The sequence below is a fragment of the Triturus cristatus genome, chromosome 12, assembly GCF_964204655.1.
Source record: "Triturus cristatus chromosome 12, aTriCri1.1, whole genome shotgun sequence".
In the NCBI taxonomy this organism is placed as follows: domain Eukaryota; kingdom Metazoa; phylum Chordata; class Amphibia; order Caudata; family Salamandridae; genus Triturus; species Triturus cristatus.
The window spans coordinates 847,365,095-847,385,195 of record NC_140595.1 but is presented as its reverse complement, the minus strand read 5'-3'; the positions used below and the strand labels follow the sequence as shown (position 1 = coordinate 847,385,195).

General features: G+C 47.9%; 1 protein-coding gene across 1 annotated transcript in view; it reads left to right on the top strand.

Moving 5' to 3' along the window:
- Positions 1-20,101, top strand: part of LOC146783063 (dnaJ homolog subfamily C member 3-like) — a 206,076-nt gene that overhangs the window by 114,090 nt on the left and 71,885 nt on the right. Inside the window, exons 5-9 of the mRNA XM_085639056.1 lie at positions 4,851-4,994; positions 11,485-11,666; positions 12,202-12,321; positions 13,612-13,717; positions 17,245-17,365. Coding sequence (XP_085495182.1) covers positions 4,851-4,994; positions 11,485-11,666; positions 12,202-12,321; positions 13,612-13,717; positions 17,245-17,365 — 673 coding nt within the window. The remainder of the gene's footprint in view (positions 1-4,850; positions 4,995-11,484; positions 11,667-12,201; positions 12,322-13,611; positions 13,718-17,244; positions 17,366-20,101) is intronic.

Genomic DNA, 20,101 nt, shown 5'->3' with positions numbered 1-20,101 from the left:
TCCATGGCATTCTTAGGTAACATTCCCTTAGAAGATATTTGTATGGCAGCCACATGGTCTACAACACACACCTTCACTAAACACTACTGTGTTGACGTGCAATCCAAACAACAAGCTTCTGTAGATCAGGCTGTCCTTAAAACCTTATTCCAAACTGCTGCAACCGATGCAGGTGACCACCGCTAGGGGAGACACTGCTATATAGTCTATCCTAAGTGTGCGATCTGCAGCTCATATGCCTCGAACGGAAAATGCTACTTACCAGTATGCATCTGTTCTTGGCATGTAGAGCTGCAGAGCCACACACGCCCACCCACCTCCCCGGGACCTGTATCTGTTCCAGCATCGTCTTACTTAGACATTACACATGGACCTCTCTCTCTTTTTGCAAAACTCCATCATTTCCCATCATAGCGAAAAACAATCTGAGGATGGAGTGGATGCCCATGCGCACTGTAGTCAAAGGTAGGAGTCACCTATCTCGTGGCCAAAGAACTCCACCCGAAGTCCTTCTGCTGTACTTCGTAAACTCGCGGTTTCCCCACATAGACCTGTTGGCCATCACAGAAAACTCAAAACCCACAGTCGGTGGACAATGCACTATGGAAGAACTGGTCAGGAATATTTGCCTATGTTTTTCCAACTCTCCCAAAACTACCATTTGTGGTTCTACGGCTTTGGCAAACATCGCTCGCCCTCATCTTGGTGGCCCCATCCTCAGCATGGCAGCCGTGGTTCACCACTCTCCTTGACCTGTCTCTAGTGCCTCATGAGAAGCTGCCCAACCAGCCAGATCGTCTCTCACATCATCGGGGTGTGTTCAGGCTACCCAACCCCAAACAGCTCAATCATGCTATTTGGCTCCTGAAATCTGAGTTTGGGTACCTCGATCTGCTTCCAGAATGCATGACCGTCCTTAAGAGGCACCAGGCCCACAACTAGGGCCTGTTACGCCACTAAATTGAAAAGATTCGTACACTACTGTCTAGAAAAACATAATGACCCTCTCTAGGCAGCAGTGCAAGACATTATCTGCTCCACTTGGAGAAGTCAGGCCTAGCCTACACTTCCATCAGGCTTCATCTGGCAGCTGTCGCCACTTACTTTCAAAACAGTGAACATACTTCCCTTTTTAGGGTTCCCATTATCAAAGCTTTTATGGTAGGACTCAAAAGGGTTATCCCTCCAAGGGTCCCACTTTCCCTGGTGTGGAACCTCCGTATTGTCCTAACAAGGCTTATGGGCCCAGCTTTTGAGTCAATCTACTCGTACGCCTTGCAACGCCTTTCCTGGAATGTAGATTTATTGGTAGCTATCACTTCCCTCCGGTGCGTCAGTGGGGTTTAGGCTCTCACCTTGAAGGCACCCTTTTTCCAGGTTCACCGCGATTGGGTAGTCCTCAGGACCAAACCCCAAGCTCCTTCCTAACGTGGTCTCTAATTTCCACCTTAACAAACTATTGAGTTGTTAGTCTTCTTCCCACATCCACAGTTAGTAGTAGAACAAGTTCTTAATACTTTATATGTCAAAAGAGCGTTTATGTATTGCATTGACAGGACCAAGCCCTTCCGAAAGGCACAAGAGCTTGTTTTAGCTTGCTCCAAACCACATAAGGGATGTGTTCCGGCCAAAGCAGGATAGCACGCTGGTTGGTCAAATGTATACAAATCTGTTATGCCAAACCAAAACGACCTTTACCTACTCCTCCCTGACCCGCTCAACCCATGGAAAGGAGCTATTGTGGCAGTCTCGGGTAACACACCTATAACTGGCATCTGTAAAGCAGCTGCTTGGTCCACTTTCTATACTTTTTATTAAACATTAGTGAGTGGATATTTTAGCCCACCAACAACCTAGAGTTGGCCAGGCTATCTTAAGCACACTTTTCCAGTCTTCTGCAACATCCTCAGGCTAGACCCTGCTGTAAGGGAGGACTGTGTTACTGTCTACGTACAGCATGAGTATCTACAGCTACACAGACCACGAATGGAAAATGTTACTTACAATGTAAGTATCTGTTTGTGCCCTCCATGGAAGCCTTTAGCTGCTACAGACACTTTGATTTACATTTACTATTCTTTCGCATGGTCAGCTTTATGCTCCATCTAAATCCTCACCCATTGGGCGGAAAAACCATCTATCAAGCAAGCCGATGCTCATGCGCATTACCAGTAGGTGGAATCACTATACCTCGTGACTCGAAAGACTTCCTCGAGGAAAGACAACTTGCACATGTAACATCCACGTAAGATACCACCGTGACTTCACCAGCACAAATGATACTGGCAAGACAGCAAAGTTACATGGGAAGAGTTAGGGGATGGTGGCAAAGCCGTGAGGCCCCCAGTGTCACTCCTTTCTCAGCTTTGTCTACTCGGGATATCATCAACACCTCATCCATGCGGGTCCGGAGCTCCTCTCTGTGTTTTACAGATGAAATGAATCCATCATTCTTGAATAAAGCATCGAGGAGGTTGCAAGAAAATGTCCCTAGCGGATGCACAAGACCTCTGTGTTGGTGCCTTGGATCATGACCAGGACTGTGACTGCTGCTCCTCCATGCACACAGGTGGCGTCAGGGAGCAGGTGGCCTGTGATTTGACCAGAGAACGTTGGAAAATACCAAAGAGGTCCATATGCCTTTTATAAGATGGCTCCCTCAACAGGGAGCGATTCCAAAAAATGGATGTTTCTGGGGAGAAATACACAGGAAGAAGCCGTCCTCTTATTCCTTGTTGGAACAAGATCTGTCCGTGCTGTTTCTAGTTACTGGTGCCTTCTTTATCTGGTTGTAGCCTCTAGTGTGGGTGAATTACTGGCCCATTTAAAATGGCCACCTCTCACTGTTTTCTGTCTAGACAAGCTGGTACATCACTCATGTCCTCCTTGTTACCAAAGATCATGTCTGCCTTCCACTTGGAGCAGTCTGTTACTCTTCCATTATTCTTCCCTCCTCCTCACCCCAACTAGTAAGAGGAGACGGACTAACTCTTTAATTTCATGTTGGACCAGCATAAAGATCTGCTATGCCTTCCCTAAGCAAGATTCCACGGTTTGTCTTTTGTGCCCTCTCTACAAGGGGCTCAGCAGCTTCTGCTCATTTATCTGGGGGAGCCCTGGTGGCTGATTTGCCAGGCAGTCTCTTGGTGGTCTTTGCATACGTTTGTGATGGACACAGCTCAGCCACGTGGTGATGGACTCTTTGCTCTGGCTGTGGCAGAGGGCTTCTTTGGTTAATCAGCAATCGTTGTTCCTGGAGTGCATTGGTTTCGGGCTCCTTCATATCCAAGAGACCAAGTCCACCAGAAAGAAGTTACTCGTCTTTGGTAATGATATTTCTGGTGGATGCTGTATCTTCCCGCAGACCCCTCCTTACCCCCCGCGCCCACTCACAATCTGTCCTCCCTGGATGAGTTTTGGCTGTTAAGGATTCAAAGTCCCTGACGTATGTAAAAATGTCATCTGCTGTCGTCAATGCTGTTTTAGCTCCTCTGCGCACCTTTATTAGATGCTGTAACAAATACAAGGAACTCACACTAGTGCATCAGTCAAAGCAATATATATCCTGATGTCACACCGGGGGCAGACACACCCAGGGATTGTACTGCATGGTGGCACTGGAGAGAGATTGCTGGGAAAAAGTTTTCGGGGTCCAGTCTGCAACATGGAGGACATTCATAAGGGGCTCGATCAATCAGTCAATCTGCATTTATTTAGCGCAGCAATGTTGGCCATATGGGTATCTGGGCGCTGAGGGTGCCATGTCTCCATCGAAAAGCCAGGTCTTGGGTTTCTTTCTAAAGTTCACCAGGGAGGGTGATGTTTGGAGGTGGAGGGGCAGGTCGTTCTAGGTCTTGGCAGCAATTAAGAAGCAGTCTCTGCAGCGGCTGCAACGGATGCGCGGGGTGCGAGGGCGCGAGGAGCAGTGCAGGTGTCTTATGGGCAGATGGAAGATGAGTTGATGGTTGATGCTGGATGGTCCTCAATAGTGTTGAGCTTTGTAGGCGTGCGTGAGGATCTTGAACTGGCATCTCTTCCGGGTGTGTAGCCGGTGGAGATTTCTGAGGTGAGGGTGATGTGGGTCAGTTTGGGGAGATCCAGGGCGAGTCTGGAAGCAGCGTTCTGTATGGTCTGGAGTCTTCTGAGGAGCTGGGTGGAGTTTCCCGCGTAGAGAGCATTGCCATAGTCGAGGCGGCTGGTGACGAGGGCCTGCGTGACTGTCGTTTTGGTGTTGATTGGGATCCAGCTGAAGATTCTGCGGTGCATGTGAAGGGTGCGGAAGCAGGAGGAGGCGACTGAGTTCACTTGTCGTTTCATGGTCACTTGGGTGTCGATGATGCTGAGGATGCGTGCGTGCGTGGTCTGTTGGTGTGAGTGTTGGTCCGAGTTCTCCTGGCCACCAGCCGTGGTCTTATACAGAAGTGTTCTTCCATAAAATCAGTACTTCCGTTTTGTCGGAGAATTATTCTAAATTGAGTAATCTGCAGGAAGTTGTAATATCCACCAGCGACATTCCTAGCATAGTTTGTGTACTGGTTAGGATGGCCTCGTTTGTTTTGCAGTGGCTGTTAAAAACAAATGGCGAGATGGGGTAAAAAAAAAGCCTTTATTTCCCATTGCAGGAGTGAGAAGAGAACCTCATCTCTGTCTCTTTCTGTGGTTTCCATGATGTTTCTGCTAAAAGCACGATGAACCTGGATAGCAGTTTCTGCCAGTACAGCAACAAGTAGCTCTGATGGCTAAATCTGTGACTGCTTTAACTTTGTTTTGTGTTTGTGTTCAGCAAATGTCTGTTGTGTGGGTCAGTCCATGCTGACTGACTTCCATTTTATTCTCTGCTTTTGCAACAGCTCCAGAATAGTCCAGATAATGAAGAGGCGCGGAACCAACTGGCCAGAGTCCAGGAGCTGGAGATGCATATGGAGGAGGTGCAGGGTGCATACAGTAGGAGGGATTACACAAACACAATCGCCTTCCTGGAGCGTGTGGTCGAGGTATTTCACTGCATGACCTTTGGCTATTGCTTTGTGGGGCATGGTCTCTTTGAAGTTAACAATGGTCATTTGTATAAAAACTACAGTGTTTGTATATAAGAGCTGTGCAGTTCTTTGTTTTCACCAGTGTTCAGGCTTTTTAAAAACATAATACATCTCTTGGTATCGATTTTGTGCAGTCTAGATAAATTAGAGCGTTTTTCTGCAAAGAGTGTCCTAAATTCTCTATAAGAGGGAGGGGGTACTTCATCTCACAACATCCATCATTTATGAAATGCGCCTGCTCTCTCTGAAAACTGCTTTCTGCCGTCCCTCTGTTTTCTCTTTCTAGCTCTCGATGAATGTAGCGCCACACATCTTCGAGCTGCACTTCTCTTCTCGTCACCTTGATCTATGCCCTCTTTGCACATAGCTCCATATATTTGGCGTACCTGCAGCTCTTTCTACTTCTCTCTTCCTGTACCTCTCCCCTCTCCACCTGACACAGCATTGGAATCCTTTGCAGCACACACAAATACAGGCCATTTCTGTATCCGATCTTGCAGTGACGTACACTGGCTCACAGCCTATTGTTGGGTGCCCCCTTCTCTCTTCCTCTTTTGCAACGTGCAGACACCACAATCTCTTCGGAGTACGTCTTGCGGTGCATTGTGGGGAATGCTTAGTCTTTCCTTTGTTGGTCTGGGTTTCTAGGGCTTAAATACTTGGCCCCTAATAGGTGACTTCAGAAAGCAAAAGTAAATGTTCCTGATCCCTGCTCGCAGCACCCCAAAGTATCCGGGTGGCTCTGGAGGCAGATTGAGAGCTATCACCACATGTATCTAGTCCTATGCCAGCAGTCGCACTGTCCGCGTGCCAGTACGCATTCTGGTGATCAGTGGGCAACATTTTTGTATATTTACCAACTATCATTTAGGCTTTCCTCTAGGATTACTGGTCCCAGTTACCTGAACAAGCACTTCTCTGAAGGGCATGCCAGGTTATTCAGGGATCTACACTTCCACAAAGTGTTCTACAGTTTTTGGCAATGAGGTATTGTACTTCCTGTCTAGGTAAGACCTCGAAGGGCGCTCATGGTACAACACAGGCTCCCTAATGCAGTATCAAACGTGTCCAATTTATTTTATCAATAACTGGGTACCAAACAGAAAGCTTGGCAAAACAAATATATACCAATCTGCTCACGCAATATGGGTATACAAAATAAGATTTCAAATTCTTAAGTTATTGACAGAAACGGTCTTCGATGTTTCGATCTTTTAGAAGACTTCAGGACAGACTCCTTCTGTGTGTCTTCACAATTACAATATTGTACCGTAAATCAGTACTTCAAGTCATGGCCTGGTGGAGTGCTGATGTGGCTGCATTTAAAACGTGTATTACTCAGGGCAAATACTCTACCCAAGAGTTCTCGGTTCAGTGGACCCTATGAACCTGACCAGAACTGTAAATATGTAAACCATATAATTCGCTTACTCATGAGCCATACATTCTTGTAAATGATGACCCTAGGAGAAAACCTGAGCCCACAATACCTACATTACCTTTTGAGTAACATCCTTTCTTTCCATCCGTTCCTAGCACAGTTTTATCCAATGAGCCTGCCAAGCATTCACAGTTCTGTCTGCGCATATACCAACAGCACGAGCGGATTAATTAATTAGTCTCCATCATTAATACACAGTCGCATGTAGAACAGTAGGTGAAAAGATACTACTATTTGCTTTCAAATGATAGTCATGTACGTCATTTCAATTCTTTAAAGAGACAATGACTTTTACTAAAATCACATTTTGAAAATGTGTTCACTTTATTGAACACAGCTTTACTTTGTCTCACCCTGTGCAGCAGAGACGTCTCATGGTGTCAGTAATCAGCCAGTTGTACTGAGACAACACTTTACGCCAAAGACCATGGAAAGCCGTGGAAACAAGGCCACAGGCTGTCAGCCTTCACTGGCTCCGGCCAAAGTAATTGTTGAATCTGCTTGAAACTGCACGAGATACGACAAAGAAGCTCACATAAGCCAGTTGCGTCACGGGCCAAACAATTCCAGCCAGAAGAAAGCATGGAGCAAGAGTGAAATCACCCAATCCAACTTGATTTTATATCCAGAAAGATTTTTCTTCAATTGTCGTGTTGCGTAGAACACAAGAATTCAGTTCAACACCATGCAGCGAAAGCACTTGCAGTACAACATTGCATCAGATGTGATCTACAGTGAAACGCGTGTAATGTATATAAAATAAATATTGCACCAATCTGATAACAAAAGACTTTTAGTTTTTTGTTTTATATAGCGCAAACTCAACCCAAAGGTATCAGACCGCTTTACATGAGCACCAGTTGCGTTACAGACTGACACCCTCATTTTGTTAGGCACAAGGAGATTAAGTGAGTTGCCCAGAATCACAGGATGTTGAGCGTCGGTGCCGAGACTCGAACCTGGTTTGGGCTTTGAGCTCAACCGCTCTCGTTGTTAGGCCACACCCTTTCCGTGTTCTGCCTCGCGCCTCACCACAGATTGCCATGCTCCTTCCTTGCTTCAGGGTGGAATTTAAGACCTTTATGTTCTTGTCTTACAGCACTCTCCCTGGACATAGCCTGTGTCCTCTTGGCTCGAATCTCTTCAGTATTTGTCTACCCCTCCTGTCACCTTATCCTACTCGAACCGCAGCCTCTGCTTTACTATGATCAACACCCTCCGCGGAATTCTGTGTTTTAAGTAGGGCTAATGTTTTTATGGTATTTAACTTTTTTTACATTTCCATCTGCATTTATGTAGCTGAAAGAAGTATATTTCCACACTTATTGAGCAGATTGATGTACTCTTACCCAGTGGCAGGATCGGTTTCAATTATGTGAATACCTATAGATGATAAATCAATACACTCTTACGAAATCATGCACCTCTACAACTGTTTAATCCTTATTAAGAAACGTTCTCTCTTCATCTGCGTTACCTGTCGATTCACAGAGGAATTAATCTGACAGCTGCGACTAACAACACTTGGAATAACTCCGAAAAGAACCTCGTGTCCATTTTTAAGCCATATTTGAAAATAAATACAAACCCGTAAATTGAGCTTTTCTGTTTGTAAAAATCTTAGAACTTGAAGCCTAGGAATCTTCGTATTAAAGCCAATCAGTCAGGTCGTACTTGTAAAGCGAGACTTGTCCCCCAAGAGGGTATCCGGGCACTTGCTGCATGTTTGTCGAAGAGCCAAGTATTGTGACCCTTCCTGAAGTAGGTCAGCGAGGGTGCAGTGCAGAGATGGAGGGTAGGGTGGTCCAGGCTTTGGCGGCCAGATGGGAGAAGGACTGTCCCAGTTGCTGTGTATGTGAGGGATCTGTACGCCGGCGAGGTGAGCAGAGGTTCCTGCGGGTCTATGGAAGTGTAGGCGGTGGTTCATGTAGGCGGGTCCTTGGTCTAGAGGGCTTTGAGGCTTGGGTCAGGAGTTTGAAATGGCATCTCTTCTGGACCAGGAGCCAGTGAAGTTACTTTAGTTGCTGGGTGATGTGTGTCCTCTGGGGCAGACTGAGGATCAATCAGACGGCCGTGTTCTGCATCATCTGAAGTCTCTGCATGAGTTTGGTGGTGGTGCCTGCACAGTGCGTTGCCGTAGTCCTGTCGGCTGGTGACGAGGGCCTCCGTTACCATCTTCCTGGTGCTGGTGGGGAGCCACGTGAAACTTTTGCAGAGCAGGCTGAGTAGACGGCATTGACCAGTCGTTTCATGGAGAGTTCACTGTCAAGGATGATGCTGAGGTTGCGGGTGTGGTCTTTCGCCGTGGGGGTGGGTCAGAGTTCCGAAGGTCACCAGGAGTCGTTCCAGAGGGTGGTATATTTGCCGAAGATCAGAACTTCTGTGTTGAACTTCAGGCAGTTGTCCTTCATCCAGGTTGAGACGTTCTTCATACAGTTCTGGAAGTTGGTCTTCGTCAAGGAGGGGTCGGTTGAGAGCAAGAGGATGAGCTGAGTGCTGTCGGAGTAGGAGATGATGTTGATGTCCTGTGATCTGACACTGTCAGCGAGTGGAGTCATGTAGATGTTGAAGAGGGTTGGGCTGAGGGATGAGCCTTGGGGGACGCTGCAAATGGTGTGCTTGGCTTGCGATGTGAAGGCATGGAGGTGGACTCTCTGGGTGTGTCCCGTGAAAAAGGATGCCATTCATCTGAGGACATAGTGTGTGTTTCCAATCTGGCATATTTGATCGATGAGTGTGTGGTGGGAGACGGTGTAGGTCCAGGAGGATAAGGGTGTCTGATTCTCCTCTGTCGAGTAGGGTGCATATGTCATCTTTTGCAGCAATTCGAGCTCTCTCTGTTCTGTGGTTGGTTCTGAAGCCTGAATCAGAGGGGTCCAGTAGGTTGTGTCCCTCCAGGTGTTCAGTAAGTTGGAGGTTGATGGCCTTCTCCAGGACTTTGGTGGGTAACGGGAGCCGTCAGATGGGACAGTAGTTCTGAAGCTCACTGGAGTCTGCAGTCTTTTCTTGAGGTGGGGTCTGACTTTGGTGTGTTTTCAGGCTTCAGGAAAGTTGTCTCTGGTTATTGAGGTATTGAGAATGGTGGTGAGTTAGCAGCTGATCTAGTCTCTTCTGAGGTTGAAAAGTCGGTGGGGGCAGGGGTCGGTAGGTGCTCCTAAGTGGATGGTGTATATATGAGTGATAGTGTATGGCGTGTTGAGTTGTTCCCATGCAATGAGTGGGTGATCTGCAGTGGTGTTCGAAGGGTTGCTGAAGAAATCGGAGGGATGGGGATCAAAGTTTCTGTAGATGGTTGCTATGCTGTTGACTGGCAGGCAGGTCAACTCTCTGACGATGCTGAAGAGTTCCTTGGCATGATTGGCAATGGTCTCGATTCGGTGGGTCTGGGCATTCTTTTTTGCAACTTTGATCTGGCGGTGGTAGTCGTTGAGGACTGACATGAAGGCTGCTCGGTCGGTGTGGTTCCTGCTGGTGCTCCGCCTTCTTTCCAGTTGTTTGCATCTGCATTTTGATGTGATGAGTTCGGGGTGTACCATCTGGCTTGTTTGGAGGGTCTGTGCGTCTTGTCTTGTCTGGTTGAAGCAACTCAGTTGGCAGTGCTGGTGATCCAGTCGTTGAAGTTCTGTACTGCCGGTTCTACTTTGGTGGTGTAGTTGGGCTGTGTGGTGCTGAGGGCGTCAGTCTGTTGTTCCTGAGTGACCTTGGAGCAGCTGCAGAAGTGGGTGCTGTTGCGGTTCGGTCGCGCAAGCAGGTCCGGTTAGGGTGAAGTGTACAATGGAGTGGTCCAACCAGGTGAGTTTCGAGGTGTGGCTGTACCTGATTCTGTTGCTGAATGTGACGATGGGGTTCAGCGTGTGTCCTGCTTTGTGCGTGGGGTCAGTGACCAGCTGCTTGAGGCCAATGTTGTCCAATATTTCCAGGAGGTCGGTGGAGTTGGCAACAGAATTTGCCTAGGTGAAGCGGGTTGATGAATTCAGTGTTGGTGTCGCTGAGGTCAGTTATTGGTCCTGGCAGTCTGTACGCGAGGTTGCCTTTGATGGTGGTGATATCATCGGTGCGAGCTGGAAATCCATCCTTTCCTTGATTGGAGTGATTTCGTCTTCGTCGGTGATGGTGCATGCGATCGAATCCTTGTGTACGATAGGGATGCTGCCTCTGTGTCTGTTGGTGAGGTCACTGTGTTTCATCTTTTAGTCGATGGGTGTTGCCGTGGCGATGTCCGGGGTCGATGGGGTGGTGAGCCAGGTCTCCGTAATGAAGGTCAAGTCGGGGTGAGGGTGGAGATGGTGTCCCAGATTTGTGGCGTGTTTTTTTGCAGAGAGATCTGGCGTTGATCAGGAGCCAGCTGAGTTGTTCCGGGGGGGGGGGTCTCGGCCTCCGGGGGTGGCGTGGTGCTTGTTGCTGTGGTGGTAGTCAGGCTGGGGTGGACGTGAACAGGCAGTGAAGGCAAGTGAAAGGTCCTGCTGTCCTGCTGTGGAGCGCGGTGATGTGAGACAGCAGTTGTTGCGTCTGGGGTCCAGGGCACGATGGTCTGTGGCTGAGTACCTGTGGGATTACGGATGGCCTGGGCTCCTGGTGCTGGATGCTGACGGGTGCAGATGGTCTTGCCTTTGGCGTGCCCACTGCATGCGGCTGTGCAGCGGCCTCCTTAAGTAATCCTGGGAGGTGGGAGGAGCTGGTCTGAAGGCAGGAGGATGGTGAGCTAACAACGGCTGGAGTAGAAAAAACTGCGAAAAATGGCGCAAATTGCTAAAAAAATAAGACGACCCAAAAGTAAACCAAAGAAAGCTTTACAGATACCAATTAAAACTAAACAATTATTTGCTAACACAGTGCTGAGACCATTTCATGTGAGACTGTATGCTTGAAATGTTCTTGTTGTAGCTGTACAAATCTGCCAGGACATAGTTAAACCATACAAGCCACACTATAGCCTGACCGCCGGTCTACCTCCTCTTTTAATTTGCATTTTTCAAACTCCTGTTCTCCTTTCCACAATATCAGCTTTCTCCGTGGGATCCGGAAGTGAGGGAACTCCGTTCTGAATGCTTTCTCCAAATTGGAGACTATTCAAAGGCCATCTTGGATCTGAAACCAACCACTAAACTGCGCAATGACAACAGGGCAGCATTCTTAAAACTCAGCAAGTTGTACTACACCATGGGCGAGCATGAAGAATCTCTCAAGTAAGCAGTTTATCTTCTCTCTACTCGGTGCTTGCGTTATTTTCATATTTCCACTTGCCTGTTTCTGCTTCAGAATGCGCAAGTCATCCTGGATTATGGTGTGGTCTGTTCAGTGGTCATGATCTGTTTTTTCAGACTTTGTTTGTCGTTTAGAAGGGGAGGAGATTTGATTTATGTAACAATTACTCCTGAGGCAGCATCACCTCTTTTCATGCCAGATGATGACTCTGAACACATTCCTTTATTAGTCTGTGAGCTGTTATTAGGTGATGCAGGTATGTTTTAAGCCAAAGCCTGGCTCTGCATTTCTGAAAGCAACTTTGAATTTACTTATTGTTAATTTTAATTGTATGATGTAACTCAGGACTTCTATACCCAATTTTAGCACACTAGCTGTTGACTTGATGTACGAAGTCTGGTGATAAAACCAAATACTTGAATTGCCTCTGGTCCAAGTATTGAGTGTATATCTGATTTAATGCTCAGAAGTGTAGAGAGTACACAAATGTACTTTGATTTTCTGTTTATGAATCAGTCAGGTCCGTGAGTGTCTAAAGCTCGACCAGGATGACAAAGACTGTTTCACTCACTACAAACAAGTGAAGAAGCTTTCCAAGCAGCTTGAGTCGGCAGAGGAGCTGATCAAGGAACAGAGGTGAGGGCTCCTCTGGCTGAAAGATTGTATGGTACTGTTGTATAGGCTGGTGGCAGCAGAAGGGCTTCACTGCATTTACCACTGTTTCAGACCAGCTTTTGTAATGTACTCAGCAGTGAACCAATGACAGCAAAACACAGGTGTGTCCTAAAATGCAGATCTCTGTTCATGGCAGCACAAACATTGCTCCAAACAACAGACTGTAACTCATCCAGATGCACAACACAAGTTGTAACTCGAGATGCCTTTGAATAGGGAAGCACACTGCTGACGTGGCAGGATGCGATGTCGGAGTGAGGCTCACATGCTGCTTTGGAGGGGTGATGCAGGGTAGGGCGATGGTTGTGCTCAAGACTTCCAACTTTCCACTTTTTCTTGTGTTTTGTAGAACTTTACTGTGGAAAATAACTTGGATTTCTTTCTGAGGGGCGGTTGAACAGTATGCAAAGAGCTGATTGTGATGATTGTTGATAGACGTCCTCTTCCACTCTATATATACTTCATATGTATACTTAAATGCGTTTCCCTGAGCGGGACGGGTGTGCCCAGACGGAGATCCCGTGTGCACAGGGTCACTGGAACCAAGCTGTCCCTGGCTGATGAGCCCATAACAAGGGCAGAACCGCTCCTAAGTTGCTTGTGTTTTGGTTCAGGGAGGACCCGGACAGACCATTCCTGCTGAACTGTTCTGATTGGAGCTGGGACAAGACTGATTAGCATATGGTGGGTCCAATCTGAGGTGGCATGGTGTGCACAATAACAATAGATTGGACTGCGGACCCCAGTAATTACCAAGGGCTGAGATTGATTCAAGCTTTCATCCGTCAGTTTTTGTATACTCTAGTGTGTAATATGATGTGCACATATGTGAAGCTACATGCCGTGTATAGTCTTAATCATATCTTCTCACACCTCTTCCCCCCCAATCGTATCCTCCTTTTTGTAATCGGGCCTCAGCCGCGCCTCATGGATCGGTTTGTTCAGCACCTCGTGTCTGAGATGCTCCTGCTCCAGTCGGTCAGTCCCACTTTCTTTGAGGCTAGGTCGGCTCTATATTGAACGGCTACAATAAATATGGTAGAGTAATAGAAGAGAGAATTCTCTCCCAGGCCAGTGCTTCCCTGGTGGTGGGATTGGTGCTTAAAGTGATGGTCGTAATCCTGAACAGATCCAGGAGCAGACGGCTGTATAGCGAGGCAATAGTGCTCTCCTGTTTCATCTGTGTGCAGTTAGGTGTCAAGTCTTGATGAAAACTGTGTCTTTAATCACTAAATGCTCATTTATATGTAGATATGATGAAGCCATTGAAAAGTACCAAGCTGCTATGAAAACTGAACCAAATGTAGCCATCTACGCCACCAAGGCTAAGGAAAGGATCTGCCATTGTCTGACCAAGGTAAGGCTTTGTGGAAAATGTACTCTACTCGGAACTCAGCGGACAAGTGTGTGTCATTGACTATATAGGGCAAGACTGTGAATACAAATCTGCCAGTGCCTACAAAACGTAAGGCTGTACGTAAAGTAGCTGGCGCGTACTGTACATGTAAAATCTGCACTTACAAGTATCTACCAGTGTCTGATGAAGATGTGACCCTACATACAGTTGCTGGCTTGGGCGCCGATAGCAGGCTGTAATTGCAGGTATTTCCCCTTATCCAGCGCAGGGTGAGATGTTAAAAGAATTTCAGTAGAAATGACGCCAGGAGCATGAAGCAGTGTCGTTGCTAAGGTCCTTCTCACTCGCCGACATGAGTGGCGGATGAGGGTTCTTTCCAACCAGAGAAAGATGAGTAGCCAGTGCAGCTCCAGACAAGTCGGTACGGGTGATACGGGCCAGGAGCAGAATGTGCCGTAGGCGTCCGCACGGGAATGTACTCTTACCATCATTACATACCATACCCTTGGTGATGTCCAGAAACACCTCCGAAGATTGAGATAATCCCCAGAAGTTATTTGGGGATGATGCTGCAATAATATGTGGTCCAAAATATTAATACATAGAATGGTGGCAGGTATGTTAACTTTATGCTCTTGGATGGTCTTGGTTTGTTTAGGAAACTGCATTTTTATGGAAATGGTTGTTGAAGCACTTTGTTTTATAATCTAACAGCAGTTCAGCCTTGGGGGTTAATTTCCACCCTTCTTTGAGAATGTTAATGGATTCAGCAGTACATTTCTTAACTGTGCCCAGATGCCACATGCGCCATTCTCAAACCCATCGTGTAAACTGGCGAGGACCGCCTAAGAGAAATGCAGCGTCTGCTTTCCTGACACAGAGAAGACCCTAGAAGGCTTAAGCTTAGATAATTCCTGGCCATAGAGTGCTCAGCAACTTGAGGAACACTCAAAATCTAAACCTATGAACTCATTTTGTGAAAATTGCTGCGGCCACACCCCTATAAATAAAATAAAACATTGCGCCCTGGGGCCTAGAAAGGCTTGTGGAAGGCCCCATTTAGTACATTTCCTCTCCTGGAAATGAGGTCTCTGGGGCCCCGAAATGGGCTCTGGGAGGGGGAAACCACTAACGCACCCTAAACAAATTATTAATTTAATTGTATGACCCCCATCTATTTTTTCCCTGGGGGGGTGGGGGAGCTAGCCCCCCTCACAGGACATAAGGGGGCAGCATATCCGTACCCTGCCCCTTATATTTGGTTTTATTACTTCAGGACTAGGAAACAGTCTCTGAGTCCTGTAACTTTTTTCTCTTGTGTTGGTAAGCGCTTGCTTCCGTGGGAGTCTGACTCCTGCATGAGCGAATTGGCCCAAGGGAAAAAGCTCTGTGAGCCAATCAGAACGCTCTATTTTTTTTAAATTGGGTTTGAGGGGCTTAATTTTGTTAACTTCTAAACGGATTTTCACCAAATCACAAAAGGCACAATCTGCGGGCCAAGATCAAGCTTCCTTCCAAATCGGTGTAAATCCGTTCAGCAGGTTTTGCTGTAGCGCTTCCTTAAGAAGTCTATGGAAAGCGCATGGGGAAATTTGCTTTTGGTCCCCCCTTTTTTTCTCGGCCCCTGGTTGATGGATCACCTCGAAACTTTCCATGGAGGAGCGGAGGTGAATTTGTTTTTTTTGTGGAAAGTTTCATGAAGATTCATCAAACGGCGCCAAAGTTATTAGCAACGAAAAAATGCTTTGTCCATGTAAAAGCAATCCTAACTATAACTACCCAGTGGCGACCGCCACTGGGTAATAAATATATAAATATAACTGTATGAAGTTCAAATATAAAATCCTTAGGCGGGTGTGCGGTGAGTGGGGTCCAAGGTAGTCAAAAGGTGAAGAATGCTGCTTTCCCCTTTGTTAATTCTATCCATTGCTTCCCCCTGGCTCCCATCGTTCTCCCCTTTCGCTCTGGCTCCCATCGTTCTCCCCTTTCGCTCTGGCTCCCATCGTTCTCCCCTTTCGCCCTGGCTCCCATCGTTCTCCCCTTTCGCCCTGGCTCCCATCGTTCTCCCCTTTCGCCCTGGCTCCCATCGTTCTCCCCTTTCGCCCTGGCTCCCATCGTTCTCCCCTTTCGCCCTGGCTCCCATCGTTCTCCCCTTTCGCCCTGGCTCCCATCGTTCTCCCCTTTCGCCCTGGCTCCCATCGTTCTCCCCTTTCGCCCTGGCTCCCATCGTTCTCCCCTTTCGCCCTGGCTCCCATCGTTCTCCCCTTTCGCCCTGGCTCCCATCGTTCTCCCCTTTCGCCCTGGCTCCCATCGTTCTCCCCTTTCGCCCTGGCTCCCATCGTTCTCCCCTTTCGCCCTGGCTCCCATCGTTCTCCCCTTTCGCCCTGGCTCCCATCGTTCTCCCCTGGCTCCCATCGTTCTCCCCTTTCGCCCTGGCTCCCATCGTTCTCCCCTGGCTCCCATCGTTCTCCCCTGGCTCCCATCGTTCTCCCCTGGCTCCCATCGTTCTCCCCTTTCGCCCTGGCTCCCATCGTTCTCCCCTGGCTCCCATCGTTCTCCCCTGGCTCCCATCGTTCTCCCCTGGCTCCCATCGTTCTCCCCTGGCTCCCATCGTTCTCCCCTGGCTCCCATCGTTCTCCCCTGGCTCCCATCGTTCTCCCCTGGCTCCCATCGTTCTCCCCTGGCTCCCATCGTTCTCCCCTGGCTCCCATCGTTCTCCCCTGGCTCCCATCGTTCTCCCCTGGCTCCCATCGTTCTCCCCTGGCTCCCATCGTTCTCCCCTGGCTCCCATCGTTCTCCCCTTTCGCCCTGGCTCTCATCGTTCTCCCCATTCACTCTGGATGGGTTGTTTTTGATGAGCTTGAAGCCCTATGAATTGTCTGCCCATTTTGACTCATTCTAAAGTGAATTTGCCTCGCTCTTGTTGTCTTTGTGCAAACCGCCGATGCCTCTTCAGGAGAGCTCCGCTTTGTAAAATGCAAAGTAAATTACTGGGTGGTTTTTTGTTGTTGTTTTGTTTAGGGGCCCTCTCCCGTTTTAACTTTGAGCACTTCGTATTCTGTTCGTAATGCAATGCGTAGAAGGAAGGTCCCGTGATAGGGAAGTAAAAATGTACCTTTAGTAAAACCTTATGGTTTAAATTAACTCTGCAAATACAGATCCCTAAAAGTGCTTTGTTCATTTGTGGTTTTACTCTTGGCAGTCTCAAACTGTGGCAGGTTTTCAGCTTCATTGCTTTGTGAGCTGCCTCGTTCGATGGTGCCCTAGCTCCAAGCCCTCTGCCCCCATAGAGTGAAGTCTGGCTGCTGGATTCCACTAGGACGTCATTGTAATTCTTTCATATTATCCCACTTTATTGCATGGTTAATCCTACTATTCGGGGTATAGAGCAACATTTCAAGAATTGTTTCAAGCTTGAAATTGTGCATTTAGATGTTTTGTGGAACAGATCAAGCAGCGGTAAATGTTCTGTTCGCAGCTGACCTGTTAGTAGATCCAGTAAATGCTGCTGTTTCCTGTCTCCACAGAGTAAAAGAGCCGGGGAAGCCATACAGGTCTGCAGCGAGGCTCACAACATGGACCCCAAAAACATCTTTGTCCTTCGTGACCGTGCGGAAGCCTACATCCTCAATGAGGATTTTGAAAAAGGTAGGAATAAAGCTTCATAAGAACTGCAGAGAGCTGCGTTTGTTCTCCTTCACTCTCACATGAGATGCACTTGAGAGGTGGAGGCATTTCTGACAAAATTCATGCTAGAATCAGGAGGTCGAGTTAAAATATACAATTTTGACCGCTCATTCAGTGCACAGGCCGGTGTGGGGAGCCTCCCATGTGCCTGGTATTCAGTCATGAGCTGGGAAAAGAGGTGGCTCTGAGAGGCAAATGCAAGTATAGTGCCTCGCGGATGTCAGAGGCTCCTGGAACCTTCATGAGACAGGAATCATTTTCGCAACTTTAAATGAACCCTTATCAGGCTACCCTTCTTCCTATGTATTAGGCAGGTTTTAAACATTTTGCACCCCCAAATGCTGCAATTCAGTAGTGAAATCTACATTTCAAAAATAAACTTGTATTAGATAGACTTCAAAAGGGTGACCCTCATCGTAAGGACACTGATGCTCTGTGTTTTAAGTCTGTGGGCAAAATACATTAAAAGGAAGTATTCTGGGACCCACACACAAAGCGGCAAATTATTTGTATGGCTTTCATGAAGCTTCTTATGGTAGAAGTATGTAATCCTGCAATGACACTCCAGCACCACCAGGCGGCACTGCTCGGCTCCAGCCCCGAGTCTGGATGTGATGTCACCAGAGTATATCCGGCACCAGCCACTGTGCTGAGGTGAGTTCTGTCTTTCTGCCCTTCATCTTATCCCTCCGGAGCGCGCTCTGAGGGATGACATTCTCAGCTTTCGACAGTCCCTGAAATGGCCCCAGGCTTCCAGCCTTGCAGATGGTGCTTGCAAGACGATGTCCCCTCTAGATTGCCATGATGACTGCACGTGCGTCTGGGGTGGGGTCACGATGCTGTATCCTGCAGCACGTGTTCTTCCATCCTGCTTGATGGCCATCAGGCATCGGGAGTCCAAGTTACTTTCGGCTAAAGCCTCTCCCACCCCAAGCGTACTCCTCTTCCAAGGGTTAGTCACCTTTCAGAGAACCCTCTCCTTGGAGATCTTGCAGTATAAAAAACACAAAAGGCGCAATAGGAAGCAGCAGGTGGAAGTGCCATTTAATAAACTGTTTTTGGGGAGTTTTGCTGCCTTTCGCTAACGCCAGGCTCTTCCTCAACATCAAACAAACCCAAGGCATCTTAGCTCAGTTTTCTCAGGTTAAGGTCTTCTGGCTAGCTGTGCTTGGTCTTTTCTGGAGTGCTTTGCAGCCCTCTGGACTACTCCGCAATGGAAGTAGTCCTTTCTTCTGGGCTGGCGGTTCGAGGAGCTCAGACACTGTCCCTTCACAGGCGTTTTCACTGACGCTTCAGACAAAGTTGAAACTAATCAAAGCACAGTCTCTAGTTAATTCGGTTCCTCCCACAGCAGTGATTGTGAAGTTGATGCCGATGCTTCCCTGAAAATCCGCGCCAGCCATGTAGTCAGTAAGGAAAAATATCGTCCATTTGACAAGGGAGAAGGTCAGGGTTATTTTGCCTTTGAAGCTCTTTGTGAAACCCTCCCCTTTGTCCAAATGTTCACATGCTTGAAGATGCTTTTTCAAATTGTGGTGCTTGGCTATGGCAGATAGACTAGGGATACACAGAGGATAATGACTCCAAAGCTGGGCACCTCCTGCGTCCTTATAATGCTAACTCTAGTGATCTAGGTGCTTATCCAGAAGGAGATCTTTCATACCCCTTTAGCTCAGCCTCATCAGGGGTCTCGACATTTCGCACTCATTCTTCGGAGCGCAGTAGAGGTCTGGGAACGGGCAAATTCTGTGGAAGTGAAGTGGAACATTCTGATGGGAGTCGTACAATGCAGAACTCTTTCTTCTATTTAACAAGGCTCACTTGGATCCTATAATGGCTGCATGGGAGAAACCCTTTTCATTCCCCTCACCAGCAGCCCTTAGACAATCCCCAGGTCATCTCCACGCGACCTACTCTTTTTATACTCCCACACATCACTGGAGAGTCTGGTGGTTCAGAGGTCATCCTCAAGACCGAACCCAGATGTCTTTCCTACAGCCCCTCCAGACAGAGAGTCCAGGAAACTTGATTTTGTTTGCACTGTGTTTTTGCCTTTGGTAGCTTTGCTCTATCCATGGTTTATGCTTCCTGTGTTTGGGCCGCTATGTCCATGCCCTATGGGAAATCACTATTATTGGCGTGCGGGAGCACATGTTGAATCCAGTCTCTGATCTGGTCAGGGATGGCATGGATGCACCAACACAGGTTCTGTAATGGGGCTTTGACTCTGTAGTCACCATTGTCGAGTCTTTACATTTGGCTTTCTCGCTGTTTAAAGGCTCTTGAATACACTGGTTTTTCAGGGGTTGACCAGCCTACACTTAGACATGCCCTTTGATGGAGCACCCTCTGTAGAGAAAGCAAACTCCCATTCCATAGAAAGATTCAAGAGCACCAGGACAATGGTCAAGCCCGGCCTCTCCTGTACAACAGCCCCACCAACAATATTGAAAGTTTTGTGGGTTCTACGTTGCTGTGTAGTCCTAGCATTGGCAACAGTCTCAGCTTGCCCTAGTGCCTCAGCCGACGTACTGTGCCTTTTTGAGGCAGGAGTGGATCTAGACGACGTGTCCGGCTGCATCAACAGCAGATCGGTTTCCACCATCCTCTGCAGGGTTTGCTGCCTCAAAACGCCCCTGGTTCCTCCATGTCACAGCACCATCTTCCAGTGAGTCGGGGGTGCGGGGACGGACGGGG